Source organism: Panthera pardus, unplaced genomic scaffold (genome assembly GCF_024362965.1).
Source record: "Panthera pardus isolate Hobbes unplaced genomic scaffold, ASM2436296v1 HiC_scaffold_11, whole genome shotgun sequence".
NCBI lineage: Eukaryota > Metazoa > Chordata > Mammalia > Carnivora > Felidae > Panthera > Panthera pardus.
Window position 1 is genome coordinate 77,801,386 of NW_026526666.1, and position 24,088 is coordinate 77,825,473.

The 24,088-nt window shown below is 48.9% G+C and overlaps 3 protein-coding genes across 3 annotated transcripts in view; 2 read left to right on the forward strand and 1 right to left on the reverse strand.

The window, feature by feature from the left end:
- GNL2 (G protein nucleolar 2) overlaps window positions 1-2,155 on the forward strand; it is a 25,510-nt gene extending 23,355 nt beyond the window's left edge. The window contains exons 14-16 of the mRNA XM_019430229.2: window positions 310-386; window positions 1,198-1,283; window positions 1,958-2,155. Of these exons, the coding sequence (XP_019285774.2) occupies window positions 310-386; window positions 1,198-1,283; window positions 1,958-2,110 (316 nt within the window). The 3' untranslated portion in view covers window positions 2,111-2,155. The remainder of the gene's footprint in view (window positions 1-309; window positions 387-1,197; window positions 1,284-1,957) is intronic.
- Window positions 2,108-11,085, reverse strand: DNALI1 (dynein axonemal light intermediate chain 1). Its single transcript, XM_019430230.2, has 6 exons — window positions 10,754-11,085; window positions 10,058-10,203; window positions 7,606-7,775; window positions 6,252-6,430; window positions 5,752-5,916; window positions 2,108-3,862 (listed from the first exon to the last, which is right to left on the reverse strand). The coding sequence occupies exons 1-6, from the start codon at window positions 10,832-10,834 to the stop codon at window positions 3,827-3,829; spliced, it is 777 nt and encodes a 258-aa protein (XP_019285775.2). The 5' UTR covers window positions 10,835-11,085; the 3' UTR covers window positions 2,108-3,826.
- Window positions 11,086-12,238: 1,153 nt separating this feature from the next.
- SNIP1 (Smad nuclear interacting protein 1) lies at window positions 12,239-23,267 on the forward strand. The gene is made up of 4 exons (XM_019430209.2): window positions 12,239-12,535; window positions 13,797-13,899; window positions 20,264-20,862; window positions 21,782-23,267. The coding sequence occupies exons 1-4, from the start codon at window positions 12,306-12,308 to the stop codon at window positions 22,044-22,046; spliced, it is 1,197 nt and encodes a 398-aa protein (XP_019285754.2). The 5' UTR covers window positions 12,239-12,305; the 3' UTR covers window positions 22,047-23,267.
- Window positions 23,268-24,088: the final 821 nt, after the last annotated feature.

Genomic DNA, 24,088 nt, shown 5'->3' on the forward strand with positions numbered 1-24,088 from the left:
CAATGGCGGTTTGCTCGTTCTTTTCTCAAACACTTGCCAGGCGTACTGGAGCCACGGCTCTATGGGGCGTGAAAGGGAGTTATTGCCATTTTTAAAAAGTGATCTGCAGGTTTTTAAGGTGCAGCTCCGTGAAGTGTGAGAAGCTTTAGTTCAGTCTTCGGCAGAGGCCCAGCGGCTTTGGGCGGGCTGGGGGTGGCAACCGTGCGCAGAAGGTGGTCCGCAAGGTGGTCACAGCCCCCGGGTGGGCACGTGATTTGGGCAGTCGAGGGGGCTGGCGGGCAGCTTTGTTACCTGGCTTTTCTGTTTCAGAATATCCAAGGGACTAAGTGAGAAGGTTTTTGCAAAATCTGAAGAGCAAGGAGCAGCTGAAGAAGTGGAAGATACAGGTAAAATAGTTCAACCACTGGCATGCGATTTGCGTCTTCAGAACTACGGGGAATCGAACTTTAATCTCTCTGTCCTCTCTCGTGCCATCATCCACATAGATATTTATCGTAACTGGCACCATGTACTGTTTATGATACAGGTTGGATTATTCACATTTTATTCTGCACGTTTCTTGGGATTAATTCAGGAAGCTTCTTGTAAGAAGAGTATTTTAGTAACCTTATAATCTAGGGGTGGGTCAGCAGATTTTCTGGGGGGAAGGGGGGTGGATCAGGTATTTATTCTTTACTCCGTTGGGAGTCAGAGCTTCTAACATCAGGAGTGCGTTTCTATGACATAAATGCCCATCCTGCCATGGCCCACCAGGACCCTCCTAGCCTGGCACCCTCCCGGCCTCACCCCACTTTGTTCTTTTTGTGTTTTTTTCCAGAATAGTTTTTTTTTTTTTTTTTTAATATTTATTTATTTTTGAGAGAGACAGAGACAGAATGCGAGTGGGTTAGGGGCAGAGAGAGAGAGAGGGAGAGATACAGAATCCAAAGCAGGCTCCAGGCTCTGAGCCGTCAGCACAGAGCCCAATGCGGGGCTCGAACTCATGGGCCTCGAGATCATGACCTGAGCAGAAGTCGGACGCTCAACTGACTGAACCACGCAGGCGCCCTGTCTCACCCCGCTTTGTGCTGTGCCCACCCACGCTCCATGCACACTGGTCTTCCAGCACGTCAAGCTCATTCCCACCCTAGGATTCATAGACACATTTTGAACAGAGAATTCCTGTTTGTTTTCTTTGTGCTCATGTATTGTTTCCAGTACCTACCAAAAAGGGAAGGAAGCGGAAGGCACAGAGGGAAGAGGACCGTTCAAATAAAACTCGCAGGATGCTTACATCTAAGGAAGTACGTGGTTTTGGTCTTGGTTTTGGTCTTAAACTTCACCCAGGTCTAGAAAGTAGAGAGGAGAAATCCATTTCCTAAGAGACGACGCTCTCTAAAAGTGATGGTCTGGAGCTGAATTCTAGGAACCCCAGTCCTAAGTGACATAGTTGAGGTTAGACAGGATCAAGAGTTGGCCCACTGGATGAAGGTCCTTGAGTTCATGTCTTACGCTTTAGGAGTTCTCATCGCTGCCCTCAAACATGTAGACTGTCCTCTAGAAAGTCCTCTGGTTTTATGTGGCCCGTTGGTTTTCTGTGATGAGCAGAGCTGTTCAGGCCGACAGATCCCTGCCCTCTGTGAAGTTCAGTGTAGTAACTGGCTCTTCAGAGCTGGAGTGGGCCTTCTTGGGAAGGGAAGAGCTTGTTCCTGGAAGTGTTTACCCTTAGACCAGAGGGCCACTGGTCGGGAGCTCAGTAGGAAAGATTCCAGCATGGACGACCCGACGACAGTCTGTAGAGCTGTTGCGGGTTGCAGTGGGAGGGCACACTTGGGTCTGGGAGGGGAGCCCTCCCTTGTGAGCGCTGCTTCCACTGGTTGGGAGAGCAGCATAGGAATGGGGCACAGAGGAACAGAGGGGCCTGTTCTGTGACTTCCGCGATTGATCGGTTTGTCTTCTTTGCCATTTTTTTTTACAGCGGAGGCGAGCAGCGCGGCAGCAGCAACCCAGGAAAGTTGGCGTCCGCTACTATGAGACACACAACGTGAAAAACAGGAACAGGAACAAAAAGAAGACCAATGACTCAGAGGGACAGAAACACAGACACAAAAAATTCAAACATAAGCAGTAACATTTTAAAAGTTTATTAAATTATACAGAAATAGGCGATTAGAAACTGTGTTCATTTTCTTCATGCCCGGTTGGCATTTCTAAGGCCATGATGCTTTTGTTCTGAGGTTTGACAGTTGAAACCATTCACCAGTGCTGGTGAAAACAGTCTGTCCACCCCCAGGGCTTTCCATGATGGGGTCCCCTGGCACTTCTTGGTTCCTCCAGAGCGTAGCCATGTCCCGCGCGTCTGACGGAAACAGATGAGGTCTACAGAATGGAGAGCGGCATTTCTCTTACACTGGCAATTAGCAGTTTGAAACAGAAGCGTAAAAACGAGAAAGTCTCAAGGATGTAATGTACACGGCCTAAGCTTTAAAATACGAAGAAGTGACAGCATCTTCAGTTGTCTGTCGGCTGTGTCTGTTAGCTGGCCACAGGATGTAGGTGCTTGACGTCCAAGGAGTCCTGGAACCAGCACACCTCAGCAGAGTTCTGTCTCGCGACGGTGACAGCCCAGCCAGGCTCTTATGGTGGGGTCTTAGAGTCCCCTCAGGGCACCTGGAGGAGGGTGAAAGCTGTGACTTCAGATCTGAGATTAGAACTGCGTGGGGCATGTTTGGGAACACAGCTCTTCCGGTAGGAATGCGATTCTTCCAGGGAGCCTTGGAGCCTTCACTGGGATGATGTCGGGTCAAAGCTCCACTAAGGAGAGTCCTTCTTGGCTCCTTGGGAATGCAGCTTGAGGCATTCCAACCGAGTGGACACGTCAGTGCCGCCTCAGGTGTGTTCCTTGTGAAATTTAAATGAATGATGGAGTCATCTTGCTGCACTGGCCCACCCGGATTGCCCTAAATTAAAGCTTTGTTTCGCTAACTTCCTCTTCTGGGTTTACGGGCCTCCAAACTTTGGATTTAACTTACAAGGAATAATACTAAAGTGCAGTCTACACGCCATAGCCTGACCATTAGTAATTAGAGCTGTATGTGAGGTCTGGGTACCTCTCCAGTTGTTAAACCCCAGCCAGTTAGGGGTGTAGGGTCAGGGGTTGGTTTTCTGCAGAATAAGATGAACAAACCAAATCGGCGGGCAGGGGCCGAGGTGCGGGCAGCTCACTGGGGACCTTGTGACTTGTATTTCTTCCCAGCAAACATTTACTTTCTCAGGGCAGGTTTGACTCTGCCTTTGGCGCCTCCTCAACTGGGCAAACTGGGGAAGTGGGCGTGGCGGGCTAGGTGGGCAGGGATAAAACAACATCATATAAACCCAAATCTCCAAAACGAGCCACTAGAACTGCACTGGGGTAGGGATGGTGAAAGACGCCAAGTAAGGGAAAGACAGGCCCCAGAAGCCCAAGTTCGGGTCTAAGATGAATCGTGGACCAGGACCAGGGCAGGGAGGCAGCTTCATTTGGCTAGATATAAGTGCCAGCGTGGAGCAGTGGCAGGAGGGCCGTTGCCTTGCCTGCGAGGGACGGGGCAGAAAGCCTGACTGCTCGGGTTGGCGAATCCCAAGGTTGGCCACGTACAGAGACTGTGCCACCTTCCGCTGCCCGGCCGAGAGCCTGGCTGCCAGACCTAGGTGTTCATGACACTGGGGCCACGTGTGACTTCTGACAAACGTGTGGGTGGTGATCAGGGGAGGGTATGGCTTGTTCACTCAGGAGACTAGCTTTTTTTTTTATTACAACGGGCTTACGATGGGGTAGCAGTGCTTGCTGAGGCCCATATGGAAATTATCACTTCTTTGGTGCAATAATGCCTTCCAGTTGGGCCTGAAAAACAAAAGCAAACTCCGTTAATTATTTGAAGTTTGCAGCCTAACAAATAGCTGAGAGGTGATAAAAGGCTCTGGGAAGAAGAATCCGACACGGCCCCTCCAAGTGTTTTTCCCTTCATTCCCAATTCCATGTTTTCTAGATTAGCTGGTGTCTGGCTTGGCACACGGTCTTGCTACATTAGGAGAAACCGGAGCTGTCCTGGTTTCCATACAATAATGGCTCAGTGTAGAACATAAAGCATTGAAAAGGAAATTGAATAAAAGTTGTTGAAATAGTGGTTTCTCGTGGCTCAGATTTCAGGCCTGAGATGCTAAGTTAAACATTTGGCTCTCAGTTTTGGGATCCTGGGAGCTCTTGTGCTGGGACAAGAGGTTTGGGAAACAGCAATTTTTCAGCCACCGAGACAACTTGACACCCAATTAGAGAGAATTGCTACCAGTAAGTAGGGAGCTGTCCATCTTGTATGTAAAGCTCAAGGCGCTTGGGAGTTATATACTCTGCTCCTCCAGCAGCCAGTAACATAATTTACTATCATGGTGTGTGGACAGATCTTTAAGTAGGTCTATCCTGGGGACTGCAAACACTGCTTTATTTGCAGTGCAGCTTGGAGCCAATAAAAATAACTCACTTCTAAAGAGTCCTTCACCCAGGGGATGACAAGGTTGCTTGTAAATGTTAGAAAGATGCCAAGATATTCTGCTCTGCTCTGCTCTGGCTGCGGGTACTGTAGGGGGAACTGAAGAACTTGGGCTGGTGATCAAGGAACGTGGCAGATAAGGCACGCGGCTTCAGAGGCTGCTAAGTCAACAGATTCGTGGCCGGCTGTGAAGTGTCTAGCTTTTCTTGGTGAAACTCAGCAACGAGAGAATCTGTCATCCTGCACTAGCGGTTAATACAAGCCCTCTTTATCTCAAATGCCTGTCCTTGGTGTAGCCCCAAGAGGCCTGCCAATCGCAAGAATGTAAGCTTTCCATGAGACTAGGGAGGGGAGGGAGATCCACCCAGGGGCCCCTGCGGCCAGGGCCGTGGGAGACGGCCACTCAACAACAGGTCCCCTATCTAGAACAGTGGTGCGCAAACTTAGGCAAGCACCAGAATCACCTGCAGACCTGGCTAGGTTGTTGGGCCCGAACCCCCAAGTTTCTCGTTCAGTAGATCCGGAAGGGGCCCAATAATTGGTATTTCTCCAAGTTGCCGGGTGATGCTGCCGCTGCTCTGGGGGCACAGCCTTTGAGAACCTTTAGATCCCATGGAGAGCCCGGAGTTTGGGAGGCCTGGCCCCCATCTCAGCTCAGCTGGATAAAAGTAAACCACCGGCAAAGGGGCTTGGAGGAAAAATACCTACAGTTGAGTTCCTCTGACCACACACCCGGGCAGGGTTTCTGACTTCAAATGGTTCTTCTCCTTCCCTGCCGGCCCCAAATGCTGTGCCTCAGAGGGGGCTGCAGGCGGGATGGCACCCCCACGAAAGCCTGCTGAAGACATCCCACCCACTCTAGGAAGGCTCCAGAATGCCAGCCGTAAAAGGAGACAAGTTCCACTCTGCCATATCCACCTCTCCTGGACGCTGGGCAACTTTTCCAAGGGCAACAAAACCATCCACTTGGAGGGACTGAGGAGCCAGGCTGAGGGGTCGTGGAAATTCAGAGCCCCCCTCCAGAGACAGAAGGGTGGAGAATCTGTGTAATGACTCCTCACCCTGCATCCCCCCCCCCCCCCCCCGGCTTCCTTTAGTCCTTGGCAGTACATGTGGACAAGTATTCGGAGTCCCCTGCAGGAAACGGAGCCGTGGGGCCGGGGTGGGGGGGGGGGTGGGGGGGTAGGGGGAGTTTGGGGGAGGGGGCGGGCAGGAGCCCCTCCACCCAGGCCTGCACAGGGCTCACCTTCAGCTGCTGATTCGTCCGCTTGAGGAACTGAATCTCCTCATTGTGCTTCTTCTCCTCCACCTGTCTCCTCTCGCTCTCCCGCTTCTCGGTGGCCTCGCATTTAGCCTTCTGCTCGTTCACTTGCCTCTCCAGATCTTTCTTTTCCGTTTCCAATTCTGCAATCTGAGGACAGAACCTCCCGTCATCCTGGGACGTTGCCAAGAGGATGGGGCGGTGTGAGTGCCTGGGCCTCAAGAGGGGACCTGGGACACAGCTGTCCAACCTGAGACGTGGCCCGGGTCTGTACTGCCACCCAGTGGGAGGTCAGTGACTGGCACGGCACAGCCAAGAGGAGCCAGCTCTGCCAGGACCAGGCTGAACCCCGGGGGGCGGGGGGGTGTCCTCTGAGGGGATGGCACCCTCGGTTGTCAGAATGTCGTCTGGAACAACAAGCATGTGACCCTGAGGTTGACAGAAGAGTCACAGAGGGCTGAAGCTCCAGGGTCAACCCCACTCACTTTCCTCTCCATGTCTGACTTCCCCTGTTCGGCCTGTAGCGCCTTCCTCATGCCAAAGGCCACGCTGCTCTCGTACAAGGTCTGGTAGGCGGCGATGGTCATGCGGATCTCGTCCCGGACTCGTAGCAACAGCAGTCCCCTCTCCGCACAGTTGATGGTCACCTCCCGGATCAGCTCATCTTCCAAAGCACACACACACCGAGGTCAGGAGGGCAGGCAGGAGGAAGTGCACCACGTCTCCGGCTAACCACCCACCCTCCTGGGGAGGGTGCTAGCATGTGTCCTCCTCACCTGGAGACAGAGGCCCCAGGAGCCCTGCCATACAGCCACTGCTCTGAACTTGGCACTTGGGGGCCCGGGACAGAGGAGACAGGCGGCCCCAGGTTTGTTTGCGGCCGTGAGGCCCCTCTCTTCCACCCTCAGGCAAAACCTCCAGGGTACTAGTCATGGAAATTGGACTTTTCAGTTTGAAGGTGATGACTGCTTTATTTTTATTTTTTTTAATGTTTATTTTGGGAGAGGGACAGAGAGAGGCAGAGAGGATCCCACACTGACCGTGCGGAGCCTGCCATGGGGCTTGATCCCACGACCTGTGAGATCATGACCTCATGAGTTGGACCTCAAGACTCGGCACTCAAATGACTGAATGACCCAGGCGCCCCGTGACGTCTGCTTTAAAGCAGCAGGGAAATCCTGTGTGCCCTCTAGCTGGACGGGCTTGGGGCTGGAAACAGTAGGATTTAGAGCCTGCCCACCCATCTCTTCCATAAATGCCGACCTGGAGAGCAGACCCTAATCATACACTGAAGGGAGCCTGCCAGCCCCTGCAGCTGCCTCAGGGTTTGGAGGCAGTCTGAACGTCAGAGTCCACAGGGGCCAGTGAGTTTGGTTGGGGGACAGCCATTTGACACGATCACTTAAATCGTTCGTGACTGTCAGTTAACAGTAAGTTACCCTGAAATATTTCCCGGCCCAAGGGCTGGAATATTGGTCGATGGATATGAATCTAGCACGTTAGTTGTTCCGATTTTAAAAAGTCAGCATATGCTTATTATAAAAATCTTTGAAAAGAAAAAGACTCAGAACGGAAGTTCTCATCTTACCTCCGAACATTTGCCGAGAGGTTAGGAACCGGGTTGTCAGGTCGGCGGGCAAAGAGCGGGAAGGAGGCGCGTTTGGCAGTTCCTGGGTGTGGGGCAGGTAGGGGGACACAAGACGACTCCGGGATGGGGTGGGCTTGCAGCTCAGGGACGCTCAGGGCTGGGGATTGTGCTCGAAGGGAAGGGGAGGGGGCGGCAGATGTGAGTCGGATCCCCCCCACCCCGGCCTCCACCGCGCACGCCGCGCCACTCACCGAAGCACTGCGAGTACAGCTCCCTGCGCACGGGGCAGATGCCCGTCTCCCTGGCCTGTCGCTGCTGCAGCTTCCGGTCCAGCTGCTCCTGCAGGTGCACTACATCCATCCTGGTGCTGGGAGCGCTGGACACCTGCTGGATCCATAGCTGCGTGTCTTCCACCCACTCCCTGTGGCACAGACACGGCGAGGCTGAGCAGGCCCATCGACCACAGGGTCTTCGGGACACGAGCAGAGGTGGCCCTTTGAGCTCTCTGGCTGAGCGGGAGCGAGGGGGCAGCTCGGTCCCCAGCCCGCCGCAACCCTCTACCCCCCTCTCTTCCTTGAGGAGCGTATGGCTCCAGAGCCACACCCACTAAGCCACCTCCACGGGGCCCCTAGCTGTGGGCCAACTCTACCTTCCTACGTCTCCCCGTGAAAACATCACCTGTGTTCCAGATCTTAATCTAGCGGGTTGAGGACAGATTCATGGGCATTGTTGCTTGGTTGGAACAGAAGGCCCAGTGAGAATTCCCCCACTGACTTGTGGGGTGGGAGGCACAGGGCACCATGAACCTTGCCAGCCATGAACCACTGCCAGATGTGTGCAGTGGGGAGGTGTGTGCCTGAAGGTGTGCCTATGTGGCCCCCGCCCCCAGCCCCCACTATAGTAGACCTCGTGTCAGAGGCATGGCCAGGTTCCAGAACCACGAGGAGGGAGCCTGAGGGTAGAATCACTGTGGGGGGAGGATTTCCATTTACTTATTTATTTAAAAAATGTTTTTAAATGTTTATTTTTGAGAGAGAGAGAGAGAGAGAGTGCACGGGGGAGGGGCAGAGAGAGAGGGAGACACAGAATCCGAAGCAGGCTCCAGGCTCTAAGCTGGCGGCACAGAGCCCGATGTGGGGCTCGAACTCATGAACTGTGAGACCATGACCCGGGCCGAAGTCGGACACTTAACCGACTGAGCCACCCAGGCACCCCGAGGATTTCCATTTTATTGATGGGAAAGAACCACCTGAAAAATCACCCCTCCCTTCTTTGACTTCCATCTCAGACGAGACTGCAGTCTCTCTTTACATCACAACCTTCAAAACCGAACTGTCAACTGATTCCATAAGAATCATCAACAAAGCATGTCAGATAGTGATCAATGCAGCTGCGGGAGGAAGAAGCAGGTTAAGGGGATGGTGAAGAAGGCAGAAGGTGGTCTTTTACAAGGATCCGCAAGGAAGGCCCCCTTGAGGAAATCACAACTGAGCAAGACCCGAGGAAAGAGACAAAGGGAATGAGGTGGACGTCAGGGGAAGAGTATCCTTAGCAGTAAGAACAGCAACCGTCAAGGCCCTGAGGGACGGTGTTTCAGAAGCAGTGAGCAGACACCCCTATGGCATTCGTACACTGAACAAGGAGAATAACAGGGGACGAGATCATGCCAGGGCTTCCGGGTCATTCTCAAGACTTTGGATTTTAGCCTGAGTCACATCGGAAACCAGTAAAGAGTTCCTGGTAGAAGACTGGCATGATCTGGCTTGTGATTTCGGGGCTGTTCGGAGGATACATCGTAGGGGCAAAGAGTGGAAGCAAGGTTTTCAGACAGGAGGCCACTGTAGGTGACAAACAGTGACTAGGAACAAGATGGTGGAAGCAGAGGCAGTGGGAAGTGGTTGGATTGGGGATGTCCGGTTTTTATTTATTTATTTTTTTTTTGTTTTTTTTTTTTGTTTGTTTGTTTTTGATTCAGAGAGAGACAGAGCATGAACGGGGGAGGGTCAGAGAGAGAGGGAGACAGAATTGGAAGCAGGCTCCAGGCTCTGAGCTGTCAGCACAGAGCCCGACATGGGGCTCGAACTCATGGACCATGAGATCGTGACCTGAGCTGAAGTCAGACGCTCAACCGACGGAGCCACCCAGGCGCCCCTGGGGGGGGGCGGGGATGTCCGTTTGAAGGTGGAGCCAAAACAAGTTGATGAAGGATAGGACGTGTGATGTGAGAGACCAAAAGGAATGCAAGGTGGCCTGAGCTACTAGTAGAAAGGAGAAGACTGGGGACGAGTAGGTGGGGAGAGGGACGCCTTGTGATTTCGTTTGGACATGCTGAAGGGTGAGATGTCTATGAGGCACCTTCATGAAGATCATGAGAAAGCAGTAGAACATATGGGTCTGGAGTTTCGAGGAAAGGACAGGGCTGGGGACAACACATTTGGGAGCCATCAGCATATAGATGGTATTTAAAGCCGCAGGCTTGGGTTAGAGCACTTGGGAAATGAGGATGGCAGAGAAGAGGTCCCCCCATCCTCCCAGGATCCAGCCATCTGCAAGCTCTAGGAGTTCTGGGATGCTGGGAGGAAATCCTGGCCAGGAACAGAGACAGGGTGCCTCTTCCTAAGTTGCGGAGCACTGGAATGCAAAACCTGGGCTTTCTGTCAGCCACCGCTCCCACTTTTTTTTTTTTTTTTTTTTTTTTTTTACCTTGGGGGCAGAATGGCATTCAAGATTTCTTCTGCCTGCTTCGTAGGATCTGGGACACAGGATGTTGAGGGAACCTTGGTCTTTGGTGGCTGTGGGACCGGACCCGAGGGTCCAGGCTGCTGGGGGCTGACTTTCAGCGGCCGTGCCTGAGAAGAGACAAGATAGGGCAGGAGGTCATTCAGGCACTGGAATCCACACATCCAAGCCCTCGGGGTTGCTCCAGGTCTACTCAACACCCCTCCCCTCTTCCCAGCTCACTTCCCCCATCTCTCCTCTGGTCAGAAGTTGTGTCTTAGCGGAAGGAAGCCATGAAGAGTCTTTGGTCCCACCCTGACCCAAGGCTTGTATCTCCTGGAACGACGTTTCTGGCAAGGGTGCTCAGCCCTCTGCTTTCACGCCTCTAGTGATGGAGCAGTCACCACCAGATCCGTTCTTGGACCAGGCTTCTTATGAAAAAGGGTGAGCCCCATCCATCTCTTTGACTTCCTTTCTCATCCTAAATCTGCCCTCTGGGGTCCCCCATCTGGGTTTCTTGTTCCGCTCTCCCATCCTCCTTCCCCCATCCCAATTCCCTTCTCTTCCAGTTGCTGCAAACCTTATCCCCCGGGAGTCCCCCTCCTCAACGCCGGGACCTTTCTGTACCCGAGCTTCCAGGCTCCCCCGCCCCCTGAGACGCCCCCTGAGACCCCTCCTTACTTTGGGGCTCCGCTTCTCCGTGTTTCGGCTCACCAACACCGGGGTGTCATACTTGAGCAGAGAGTCCGCAGGGGGGATCATGGCGGCGACGGGGGTAGTAGTCCAGCGGCAGCCCCTCAAATATGCGCCTTGTTTGCCGTCTCCATGGAAACCTCCTCTCCCGGCCTCATGGCCTGGGCGGGGCCTCGGAGTGGGGCGGGGCCAGCAGCGCGCGAGTTTCCGAGCAGCCTTCCGGAAGAATTCTCCTTGTGCTTAGTTTGTCAGGCCTCCTGTTCAGCGAGTCGCCTTGATACTCTTGGAAGCAGGCAAAACAGGAGTTCAAGTTCCTGCGCTTCATCTTGCTCGCAAGTTGAATGAGGTGGCAGGTCACCCTCTCAGCCCCCCAATTTTGTCACCTGCAAAATGGGAGTCATGTGACTCCTGAGTGAAGGGTTCAGGAGATTTCCAGAGGAAGCCACCTAGTGGGCCCAAGTTTTATTTATTTATTTATTTATTTTTAAATATTTATTTCTGAGACAGAGAGAGAGCATGAGTGGGGAAGGGGCAGAGAGAGAGGGAGACACAGAATCAGAAGCAGGCTCCAGGCTCTGAGCTGTCAGCACAGAGCCCCACGCAGGGCTCGAACTCACAAACCGTGAGATCATGACCTGAGCCACCCAGGCGCCCCTAGTGGGGCCAAGTTTAAGAGACTCTTAAAAACAGAACAAACTGAGGGTTGATGGGGGTGGGTGATGAGTATTGAGGAGGGCATCTTTTGGGATGAGCTCTGGGTGTTGTATGGAAACCAATTTGACAATAAATTTCATATTAAAAAAACTAAAAAATAAAAATAAAAAAATAAATAAATAAGTATTTCTTTTGCGGGGACCCCTGGATGGCTCAGTGAGTGGGGTGGAGCGTGTGACTTTTGATCGCGGGGTTGAGTTCGAGCCGCACCATTGGGTGTAGAGATTACTTGAAAAAAAATTTTTTTTAAGTATTTGTTTTTAACGAAATGGAGAAATGACAACATAACAGAAAGTTCAAGAACAGAGGGGTAAATACTAATGATTTGCCCACTGGCTGCCAGCTGCGACTGCATTTCCGTCTCTTTTTAAGTTCGTGTTTCCAAAGATAAACGTAATCACAGTTTGCGCACTATTTTTTATCCCGTTTCATTCGTTGAACAAGTCAGGGATTCCTCTGTCACAGTGTGTAAATAGCATTGAGAATGGCGACAGACCACCGATCGGCTGGCTAAACAGTTTCCTCCTGGTGGGCATTCAGATTGCCTCTGTGTTTAGTAATTACTAATAATGCCGCCACAAACAGCTTCGAGAGTAGTTTTTCTCCAGAAGTTTGCTTTTGACACCTTAAAACTCCCGCCAACGGGACCGGGCCCGTACAGCCCCGCCCTCCGCCGAAGAGTCGCGATCACGTGCTTAGCTCTCCGCCGCGAGGGTTTCTGGGAGAACACGGACCCGGAAGCGGAAGTCCAGGGGTCACCCGTCATTTCCTTTAGTGAGAGGAGCGCAACGGCTCTCTTTTTCCTTTGCTCGGCTGATATCTCAGCATGAAGGAGGTAAAGAGCGAGCGGGAGCGAGGGAGCCGACGGAGGCACCGCGACGGGGACATGGTGGCGGCGGCGGCGGTGGTGGTGAAGGTGAAGCAGGAGCGCCTCAGCCCGGAAGCCGTGCCTCCCGCCCACCGCCGCCCAGATTCCTCTGGCTGTAGCGCGTCCCCGCCGGCCGGCGAGCCGGGCCGCCCTGGTCACCGAGGGAACCGAGCCCGAGGAGGTAGCCGGTAAGTGGGAAGGCGCCCGGGACGGACTTGGGTCGGGCTCATTGAGAAAGGACAGGGCTAGCGTGAGAAACACACCTTGAATGCTGAGCGCAGCAGCTTGGATTTAATCCTAAGGTGGTGGAAGTGACCCGGTCGTGCTTGTGCTAAAGAATGTTTACTCCGGTACGTGTCACTTGCGTTAAGCGCCTGATGCCTAATGGGCAGGATCCCCGCCCCGTCCTTCATCCCTGTGCCCAGCACGTGCCCGAGTACGGCCCAGCAGATAGCATTGATCAAGTTGAAATAAAAGATTTGCCCCATCTGTCTACAAATGGAGTGCTGTCGTTGGCTTTCCACTGATCTGCCTCCAGATGTTTCCCGTCGAGAGCCTAAGCGACCTACCTGGTAGAGGTTTAGAAGAAAAATGGTCTCTTGATAGACCCGTTGATTTATTCTTTCAACATAGTTTTTACTGCCTGTTAAAGACTGTCCTGGGTACTGGGGCCTCAAAGGTGAAGGAGATGGGCGGTGTCTCCCCTCGCGAAATTGATGTGCTCTCAACTTGAGACAAAGTAACAGAAAATAGTGTCAGTTAGTAACCAGTGTTAGGAAGAGGTTAAAACAGGAATGGGATAGAGCTTGAAGGCAAGTGAGAGAAGGCCTCTCTGAAAAGGTGCCATTTGAGTTGAGACCCAAATAAGAATAATCTAGCCTTGTAAGGATCCAGGCTGAGGAGACCCTACGTGCCACGAACCTGAAGCAGAATGAACGTGATTGTTCTAGAAATAGAAAAAAGAGCACAAACCGTCTAGTGATCAAGGAGAGCGTGGTGGGAGTGAGGTGGGAGAGGGAGGAGATAGAGCCAGCGGACTTGGTGACGGGTGGAGGTGATTGTTGGGGGTGGGGGTGGGGTGGGTAGGGAGCCGCTGGTGGTGACAGAAAAGAGAGTCAAGGGTGTCTTCTGGGTTTTTGGCTTGAGCAGGGTGCATGGTGGTGCCAGTTACTGAGATGGCAGAGACCGAGGGAGGAAAGGGTGTCGAGGGGTTGGGACGCAAGGATTGTGCTCTGTGAGGACGTTCAGCAGGCAGCTGTGTATGTGGGTCTGGAACGCCAGGAAGACGTCAAGGCTTGGAGAGTGGAGCCCCTGCCTCCTTTAGTGTGAAAAGCAGAGGCGTTCACAGATGTGCTGTTTGTGTTAGTAGGTAAGCTTGATACTTGAAGTGAATTTATATGGGGGAAGGGAAATTGAGATAAAACCCTGTGTGTGCCATGCTCTGAAAAGGTCCCCAGCCAAAAAGAAAAACAAGTCCTCAGGGAGAAGAAGCAAGTCTCCACGAAGTAAGAGAAGCCGAAGCCCTCACCACTCAACAGTCAAAGTGAAGCAGGTAAGTGCGTTGAGATGTTTTGCTACTAGGTGCAAATCTAGAGCCTCTTCCCATCATAACTAAAGAGTGCTTTGTATGTGTTTTACCTGTACCTGTGATGGGCTTTTCTAGAAACTGGCTTTTTGTGCTTGTTTTCTGCTTGTTTATTAAGCTAAACTTTTTTGTTTTAAGATCCTTGTTGATTCACATTCAGTTGTAAAAAAGGAAACGCAGAGGTACTCTCTTTACCTTGTTACTCCCGCCGGCACCGGCACCGTCTTACAGAATTCGGGGACAGTATCACAAGGAGAATGCTGACGTCGCTGTAGTCAAGACGCGAAACATTTCCGTCACCACAACGACCCATCCTGTTGTCCTTTTATAGTCCCGCCCACATCCCTCCCACCCTTAGCCCTCAAGTCCCGGCAACTTCTCATCTGTTCTCCAGTTCTATAGTGTTGTCACTTCAAGAGCGTTATGTAAATGGAGTCATACGCATCACCTTTAGGGCTTGGCTCTTTTCACTCAGCACGGTTCTTCGGAGATCCGTTCAGGTTGTTGTATCTGTCGGTAGTTCGTTCCTCTTTATTGCTGAGTGACGCTCAGTGGTGTGGGTTTAACCATTTGCCCACTAAAGAACATCGGGGTTGTTTGCAGTTTGGGGCTGTTACATAGAAGGTTGTGATGGCACATTTGTGTACGGGTTTTTGTGTGGACATGTCTTCATTTCTCTGGGATCAATGCCCACGAGTGCAGTCGTTAGATTGTAAGGTCGTTGCCAGACCGTGTTCCGGAGTGTCTGGCTGCATTAGTTTGCTAGGGCTCCCATAACAAAACACCGCAGACTGGATGCTTGAAGCAACAGAAGTGAATTTTCTCATAGCTCTGGAGGCTAAAAGTCCCAAGTTCAAGGTGTCAGCAGGTTTGCTTTCTCCGGAGGCCTCTTTCCTTGGCTTGCAAATGGCTGCCTTCTTGGCTGTGTCCTCACGTGGGCTTTCCGTCGTGGGCTCATCCCTGGTGTCTCTCTTCGTGTAAGCATAGCAGTCATATTGGATTAGGGCTTTGCTGGCATTTTAACTTAACCATGTCTTTAAAGACCTTATCTCAAAAAAAAAAAGAGAGAGAGAGAGAGAGAAAGAAAAAAGAAAGAAAGAAAGAAAGAAAGAAAGAAAGAAAGAAAGAATGAATACAAGAAATTCCACAAAAATGGTTACATTCGGAGGATGGGGTTGGGACTCGACATGAATGCATCTTGGGGGTACACGATTCAGTCCATGACCGTGGCCGTGCTGCTTCACGTTCCCACCGGTACTGTGCGTGACCCACTTTCTCTGCATCCTCCCTGCTGCATTCTCAGCACGTGGCGTTGAGGTGTTTTTGTTTCAGCCATTCCAGCAGCCGTATAACGATATCTCATTGCGATTTTAATTTGCATTTCCTTGATGGCTAACGATGCTGAATGTCGTTTCATGTGTTCATTTGTCATCTGTATATCCTGTCTGGTGAAACGTCCCTTCGTGGCTTTTGCCTGTTTTCTAGTTGGTATATTTGCTTCCTTACTGGTGAGTTATAGACTTCTTTGTATATTCTAGATACTAGGCCTTTTTGGGTATGTGATTGGCAAATACTTCCCTTCAGTCTTGTATCTTGTCTTTTTCTTCACACAGCAGGGTTTTTCTCAGAGCAAAAATGTTAAATTGTCATGAAGTTCAGCTTGTCAGCTTTTACTTTTTATGTTTTATGGATCGTGCTTTTGGCGTCATGTCTAAGAACTTTATGCCTCGCTCTGGATCCCGAAGACGTGTTTTTTTCCCTACAAGTTTTACATTTAAGTTCATGATTTGAGTTTGTTTTGATATAAGGTGCAAGGCTTGGGTTGAGGTTCATTTTTTGTCTTGCCGTCCTTGAATTGCTTTTGTTCCTTAATCAGTTGGGGGTATGTGCATGGGTTTATTTCTGATTCTGTGTTCTGTTCCACTGATCTCTCTCATTCTGCCAATACCACACAGTCTTGATTATTGTCACTATATAGTAAGTTTTGAAATTGGGTAGATGGATTCATCTTTGTTTCTTCTTCTTAAAAATGGCTTAGCTTTACTAGTTTCTTTGTCTTTCTGTATAAATTTTAGAACAATCTTGTCTGTGTCTAAAAAAAAATCTTGCTAGGATTTGGATAGAAATCACATGAAGCTGTATTTTGGGAAAAATTGGCTTTTTACTAGATTGACTCTTCCAATCCATGAACACTGTACGTGTCATTTGTTTGGATCTTTTTTTTTTTTTTTTTTAATTCTTTTAAAGTATGTATGTATGTATTTATTTTGAGAGAGAGCGCACGTATGCACGTGCACATGCACGAGTGGGGGTAGGGGAGAGAGGGTAGGGGAGAGAATCCCAAGCAGGCCCCACGCTCAGCACGGAGCCGGACTCAAGGCTCAATCTCACAAACTGAGATCGTGACCTAGGCTGAAACCAAGAGTCATGTGCTCAATGGATTGAGCCACCCAGGTGCCCCTATTTAGATCTTTGATTTATTTCTTCCGTGTTTATAATTTTCAGCATTCAAGTTCTACGTAAATTTTGTTAGATTACACAAAGTTTTTTCTTTGGTGGAGTGATGGTGAGTGATACTTTAAACTGCAGTCCACATGTTCTGTTCGTTGCTAATGTATAGAAATATAATGAGTTTTTGGGGTGCCTGTTTGGGATTCTCTCTCTCTGCCCCGCCCCCTGCTCACGTTGTGCTCTAGTGTTCTCTCTCTTTCTCAAAATAAATAAACTTGAAAAACATATATGTATAATTGATTTTTGTGTTTTTGTTATATCCTGTGACCTCATTGAACTCAACTTCTTTATTCCAGGAGGACTTTTTTGTAGATTCTTGGGGTTTTTTTTTATATAGACCATCATATCTTCATATAGAGGCAGTTTTATTTGTTCCTTTACAGTCTGTATGTGTTTTATTTCCTTGTCTTGCCTTATTGCATTAGCTAGGACTTCCAGCACTATGTCGAATAAGAGTAGTGAGAGCAGACACCCTTGCTTTGCCCTCAATCTTGAGAGACAAGCATTCAGTCTTTTTAAAGAAATTCTGTTAACAGCATGCAATAGGCATTAAGAAAATGTATTTTCGTGTTAATTTGACAGGCTGTGGGTCAGCTTTCTGCTACCTTAAAGATACAAGGCCAGGCAGCCTTGATGGTCTGCATATAAATTGATCAGGCCCTGCCCTAGCTGTCTCAGGATACAGCCACGAGAACCACACCACCCACACTAGGCCTGTCAAACCACTTGTACTTCTTCAGGTCTTTGTTTTTTTCAGTGCACAACTGGCAGCCCTTTACCTGTGGTTTCTAAATGAACATTTTACAATAAATCCTGAGACTTTTATTTATTTTTTATTGTTTTAATGTTTTTTATTTATTTTTGAGAGAAAGACAGAACGTGAGGGGGGAAGGGGTGGAGAGAGAGAGGGAGACAGAATCCGAAGCAGGCTCCAGGCTCTGAGCTGTCAGCACAGATCCTGACGTGGGGCTTGAACCCATGAACCGTGAGATCATGACCTGAGCCGAAGTAGGACACTCAACCGACTGAGCCACCCAGGTTCCCCAAATCCTGAGACTTTTAGAATGGAACTTTGCCGGGGCACCTGGGTGGCTCAGCCAGTTAAGCGTCCGACTTTGGCTCCTGTCACGATCTCAGAGCTCATGAGTTTGAGCCCGTGTTGGGCTCTGTGCTGACAGCTCAGAGCTGGAGCCTGCTTCTGATTCTGTGTCTCCATCTCTCTCTGCCCCTCCCCTGCTCATTCTCTTTCTCTCTCCCTCTCAAAAATACATAAAAACATTTAGAATGGAACTTTTCTGTGCTTATTGTTTTTGAAGTATCTTTATTTGCTTATCTGTGCTAACTTCCCTCCTGACCTTAAATTATCTCTTTAAAAGCTAATTTCTGTGTATTAATCAGCTGGAAACTTGGAAGTGACTTTCAAGCAAAAGGGCTTGACAGTTGAAACTCAGTGACTTTCACATGGGTTAATCCTAAGGAGGAAGGCACACAGCCTGTGACTTAGGCATGACTTGTGCTTGCAGGTATTCTTTTCTCCACCACTGAACGACCATTTAATAAATAAATTTATCGATTGCGTGCTCATTGTAAGAACACCCAAGTATGTAAAATGAAAGGTGAGAGTATGGCATATGTAATGTGTGGTTACTTCTCCTGTTATCCCCAATTGCAGCCCCCAACAGAAAAATCACCTGAGTCCCCAGAGGCAACCATTTTATTTCTTACTTATTTTATTTTCCTTTTTTAACTTTTTAAATGTTTATTTAGTTTTGAGAGAGAGAGAGAGAGAGAGAGGGACAGAGCGTGAGCTGGGGAAGGGCAGAGAGTGGGGGGGAGACACAGAATTGGAAGCAGATGCAAGGCTGTGAGCTGTTAGCACAGAGCCCATCATGGGGCTCAAACTCCCGAACTGTGAGATCATGACCTGAGCCAAAGTTGGATGCTTAACTGACTGAGCTACCCAGGTGCCCCAGAGGCAACCATTTTAATAGTTTGATATTTATTCTTCAAGACTCCATTACTTTTTTCCTTTATGTTTTAGTATGTGTCTTAACTTGCAGTTGTTTGGGGGAGGGGCAGAGGGAGGGGCATAGAGGATCCGAAGTGGGCTCTGTACAGACAGCAGAGAACCCGACATGGGGGCTTGAACTCATGAACCACGAGATCATGACTTAAGCTGAAGTCAGACACTCAGATGACTGAGTCACCCAGGTGCTCCCATACAGTTTTTTGTTTTAATGTTTATTTTTGAGAGAGAGAGAGAGAGAGAGGGAGTGTGTGTGTGTGTGTGTGTGTGTGTGTGTGTGTGTGTGTGTGTTTGAGTGGGAGAGGGGCAGAGAGAGAGGGAGACACAGAACCCGAAGCAGGCTCCAAGCTCTGAGCTCTCAGCGTAGAGCCCAGTGCGGGGCTCAAACCCATGGACTGCAAGTTCATGACCTGACCCGAAGTCGGACGAAGTTGGATCATGAACTGACTGAGCCACCCAGGCACGCCGCAGAATTTTTAATTAAAAAATGGAACCATATTATATATACCATACTGCTTATCAATAATTGAAATTTTAGTTATTTTGTATTATCTGGTTATGTAATTTGTCATATTTTTTTCTTTAGTTTTTGCTAATTTTGCTTGGTCTACACGTATTTGAAATGAAGACTGAGAATTAGTCATTGGAATAGTGCGTGTATACAGCCTTATGGGAATTAGAATTCACAGGAGGTGGGGGTGATGACCCAGAGTCTGTGGCTTGTTGTGACTCATTTAATCAGGGATAAAGGACATAATGAGATTAGTCCTGGCAAATGTACTCAAGGTAAGTGGTGGCGGCAAGCTTGTGAATATCTTAAGGTAGGAGGGATAGGCATTGGAAACCCCCTCTTGATGCTTGTCTTGGAGGCTAAAAAGTCTCAAAAACCAGAGTCCTGCTCGGAGTAAGCAGGCCCACTCTTGAGAGTGGGCGGCCAGGAGAAGGCCTTGGGAGCCCGGGAGGCGGCGAGAACTCAGTGCTCAGGTGTACCTTTTTACCCTTTCCGGGTGGGGTAGCCTTGTTTATAGTGTGCGGGGCTCTGTCTTGAACTCTGATGCTTTGGTTATTAGTAAGGATAAGCTTATTATATTCATGTGTTCATTAGATACTTAATTGTTATGAAAAGACATGTTAATATCTTTTGCCTATTTTTTTCTGTTGAATTATTTGTGTTACTGATTTATTTTTTTTAATGCTATATTAATAGATGTTATATGTTGCAAACATTTTATATCAGGCTGATTTTCAGTACTGAGTCTTTTTCAAGAAACCGTGGTATGTTTCTTCATTTTTTCAGGTTTTTAAAAACCATCTATCAGTAAATTTTTATAGGTTTCTTTTTACATGCCTTGCATATTTCTTAAGTGTATTCCTGAGTATTGAATATTTTTTATTATTGTTGAAATGAGATCTTTTAAAATTATAATTACTTTTTTTTTCATTTTTGACACAAGAGGAAACTATCTTTCTTTCTTCACATGTTTATCTTGTACGTGACTACTTAACTGTCTCTGTTAGCTGTATTTTCTGTATGTGCTTCCTTACAAGTTTGCCAATAGCTCCATTTATTTCTAGGGCTCTGAACTTGGGCTTGCAGTGTTAGAGCTGTAGTTGGTGACAGCATGGAAATAGTCTGTGTAGCCTTGCAAGGGAACATAGCCACCGCTGCCCACCTTATTTCTGTGGGACATTTTGCTCTGAGTGCCAAAGTCCAAATCACAAATGACTTTTTGAATGCAGCTTGTTCACAGGTTGCGGGCTGCCTTTAATTTACTGGATCTTTTTGAATTTCAGGAACGCGAGGATCATCCCCGGAGAGGACGGGAAGATCGGCAGCACAGGGAACCATCAGGCCAGGAACACAGGCGAGCTAGGAACAGTGACCGTGACAGACACAGGGGCCATTCCCACCAGAGGAGAAGCTCTAATGAGAGGCCTGGGAGTGGGCAGGCTCAGGGACGGGACCGAGACATTCAGAACCTCCAGGCTCAGGACGCAGAGCGGGAGTTTTACAATGCCCGACGACGGGAGAATCGCCAGAAGAACGAAGTTAGTGCCGGCGGTAATGAGCCTCAGGAGTTGGCTCCCCGACCTGGTGGCAACAGTAAGGACAAAGAGGCGCCCGCTAAAGAAAAGCCAAGCTTTGAACTTTCTGGGGCACTTCTTGAGGATACCAACACTTTCCGGGGTGTCGTCATTAAATACAGTGAGCCCCCAGAAGCACGGATCCCCAAAAAACGGTGGCGCCTCTACCCCTTTAAAAATGATGAGGTGCTTCCCGTCATGTACATCCATCGGCAGAGCGCCTACCTCCTGGGCCGGCACCGCCGCATAGCGGACATCCCAATCGATCATCCCTCCTGCTCAAAGCAGCACGCGGTCTTTCAGTATCGGTGAGTGTTTGTAGGAAGAACCAGGAGTGTGGGTAGACGCCGACAGTGTCAGGATTACTAACATTTGTGTACACATGCTTGCGGCAGAATGCCACACTCCTCGGATCTAATCTTTGTCTTAGATTATGTGTGTGGCATCTGTGTTAGCCGCGTCTGTATTTGGCAGTTTGTGGAGTGCGTCTGTTACCGTTTGGTGCTCGTGACAATCCTGTGAGGAGGACAGGTCACACATCAATATCCCCATTTGACAGGTGTGAAGACTGAAGGTCAGCTTCGGAGTTAGCGCCCTTGACGCTGGAGTCAAAATGCACTGCTTTATTCCCGTTGGGACAGGAGATAAGACAGGTTGAAACATGGGTGAAAGAAGCATCGTGTTGATTATAAACAGCACAAAAGTGTTTCTTCTTTTTCTTTTCCTTTTTAAATTTTTTAACATTTATTTATTTTTGAGAGAGAGAGAGAAAACGAGCAGGGGAGGGGCAGAGAGGGAGACACAGAAACCGAAGCAGGCTCCAGGCTCTGAGCTATTGGCACAGAGCCTGACACAGGGCTCGAACCCATGGACCATGAGATCATGACCGGAGCCAAAGTCGGGTGCCCAACTGACTGAGCCACCCAGGCGCCCCTAAAAGTGTTTTTTATTAATCACAACAAGAGGTCTTGGATTCTGATGTTAAACTTTTGATCTGCTATGAATTTCCTGGTCCACTCCCTCAGCAACCAGTTCCCACCTTTTCTACTAAGTATATTTATTAACTTGCTCGTAATTTCAAAATCCAGGGCCATACCATTCCCTTGATTTCCTGGAGTTGACTCGAACTATGTTCAAGCCAGGTAATTGACATCCTGTGTTAGGAAAATACGGGAGGGCCTCGAGACGGGATTTTGCTCACAGGTTTCTCTCTTTTATCTCTGCTAGGCTTGTGGAATATACCCGTGCTGATGGTACAGTTGGCCGAAGGGTGAGGCCCTACATCATTGACCTTGGCTCAGGCAATGGAACATTCTTGAATAACAAGCGCATTGAGCCACAGAGATACTATGAACTAAAGGAAAAGGACGTACTTAAATTTGGGTTCAGCAGCAGAGAGTATGTCCTGCTTCACGAGTCCTCTGACACCTCCGAAGTAGACAGGAAAGAAGATGAGGATGACGAGGAGGAGGAGGAAGTATCTGACAGCTAGCAAACTAAGAACCAACCCAAACTCTGGAGAGACCTCTTCTTTCTTTGAAGGTTTTGGGATTTACTCAGAGAGTACAAGGGTGCTCTCTGTAATGCCTCTTATTGCCTTAAGTCTTTCCTCTGTTGCTGACCAGCCTATGTTCTAGTATAAGAAAACTGACCTATGTTCGGTTGAACTTTTTCCTGTGGCGCATCAGCCACTCGCCTATGGGCATTTGTTTTCAGAACAGTCTCACCAACACATCGTGTTTCAGTAGAAGCATTGTGGCTTTAGTTGGTGCTTCCAGAACTGCTGCCTAGGAGACTATAAACCCTTGGATAAAGGGGAACTGTGGCTTGTTCTCTTTGTACAGTTACTTTATTTATATAGCTGTTAAGCTTCGTGGACTGGGTTTGTTTTTGTTTTGGGGGCAACCCCCTGAACAGAGAATCTTACTAAGCTTTGGTTGTCACCAAAACAGCCTCCAGTATATACCAAAGCTTTGACCTGGTTGAGCTCTTGAGTCACAGAAGTTGATTTTTGCACTTCATTTTGGGGGGGAGGGGTGGGAATGTACCACATGACCTCATTATTGATTATTGGACTTGAACAGATGCTTTATGGAACCTGCTTCAGCATGGACTGTATAGGAAGGTCCTGGCTTCTGCCAGTGGGTGCTGATGTAATGTCACAAGAAGCTGAACTGGAGCATAGATCTGTTTCTTGTGAAGAGTTCTGATTTCTCCATAGAGCATGTACAGAACAATTTTGATCATCTGTTCAACTTTGCATTTTCATTCAAATGTTATCTCCTTCCTTCTTTGCAAAACAGTGTCAGTTTCGTAGCAGGGTCCTTGCTTTATTCTAACAACATATGTATATGTCTAAAGGAGGTTGTGTAGTTTACACATTTCATCTTTTCAAAAACTGTTCAGAGAGGTTGTATTTATCTTCCCAAGGCCAGAAAGCAAGGGAATTGCCCTGTTTCCTAATTTTCCACCAGAGGAATATGTGTAAGTAGCAGAGTCCTAACTACTTGCATATATCATGTGTTTGTGCGTATGTGTGTATATATAACATTGCGTGTGAAAGAGCTGCATATTGATTTTCATATGGGAATGTTTTGTGACGTAAATATAATACTACATTATAGGCAAAGGCCTCCCTGCATTTGAAGAGCAGGTTTTCATTTATATGTATTTTTGGGATAAAAAAATAACAATAATAAAATTTGTAAATACAGCCCCATTTCAAAAGGTTATCCTTTCCTAGCATAGAGGGCCTTGTGTTTATAGGGCCATTTGCAGCTACGGGAATCTTAGTATTTGCGAGGTAAAAATAGCTAGTTGCAGGGGCTGACTTGGGAGGGGCAGGGGTGACACCAGGAAGAGTGAACTTGGGACCAGCAGCAGCTCTGCAAGCCAGACCCTCACATGTCAGCGAGTGAGTGCTAGTCCTGTTGAAGCAGCAGTGTTTTCTGAATTAGCAGTGAAGGGGTTTTCCTTTCCAGAACAGTCCGTTGGGGCAGGTTATACATAGCAGGTCTTGCCCCAGTTGACCCCTGTCCCTGCTCTGTTGCCCTCAGGTGGTCACCTGGCGGGAGAAAGGAGCGGCAATGCAACTTGGTGCTGCCGTCTGCCTTCCTCTTTGAAAAGTATGATGTTGTTAGATTGTCTTCTTCACCATTGTTTTTCCGTTGAGGTCCCACCTACCCATGTGGACTTGGGACTAAGTGCTGACTAGTGTGGAGGAGGGACAGCTGACTAACATTTATGCAAAAGAAAGGAGATGTTCCCTTTAAAGAGTGAATACGAAAGGAGGTCAGTTAGATGTAGGGAAGCTCTAACAACGAAAGAGCAGTTAGCATTCCCACCTGTGCCCGTCTCAAAGGTAAGTTTTGTTTTGATGGATCCAAACTGATGGCTTTCTCTTGCTGGGATTAGGCAATAACCTGGCCTCCAGGGCCTCCTGTTCAGTTTGTGCTCCTACTACTGCTTCTAGGTAGCCTTGGGCTTCGCTGGAAACACCATCATGCTGGGCAACATGATAGATGACCACTTTGC

Coding starts and splice junctions, on each gene's coding strand:
- DNALI1 (XM_019430230.2), bottom strand. CDS start 10,834: ATGATCCCCCCTGCGGACTCTCTGCTCAAGTATGACACCCCGGTGTTG. Junction 6,431..7,605: donor GCTGTACTCGCAGTGCTTCG/GTGAGTGGCGCG, acceptor GTGCTTTGGAAG/ATGAGCTGATCCGGGAGGTG. Junction 3,863..5,751: donor GGACGAATCAGCAGCTGAAG/GTGAGCCCTGTG, acceptor TTTGTTTTTCAG/GCCCAACTGGAAGGCATTAT.
- SNIP1 (XM_019430209.2), top strand. CDS start 12,306: ATGAAGGAGGTAAAGAGCGAGCGGGAGCGAGGGAGCCGACGGAGGCAC. Junction 12,536..13,796: donor CGAGCCCGAGGAGGTAGCCG/GTAAGTGGGAAG, acceptor TGCTCTGAAAAG/GTCCCCAGCCAAAAAGAAAA. Junction 13,900..20,263: donor CAACAGTCAAAGTGAAGCAG/GTAAGTGCGTTG, acceptor TTTGAATTTCAG/GAACGCGAGGATCATCCCCG.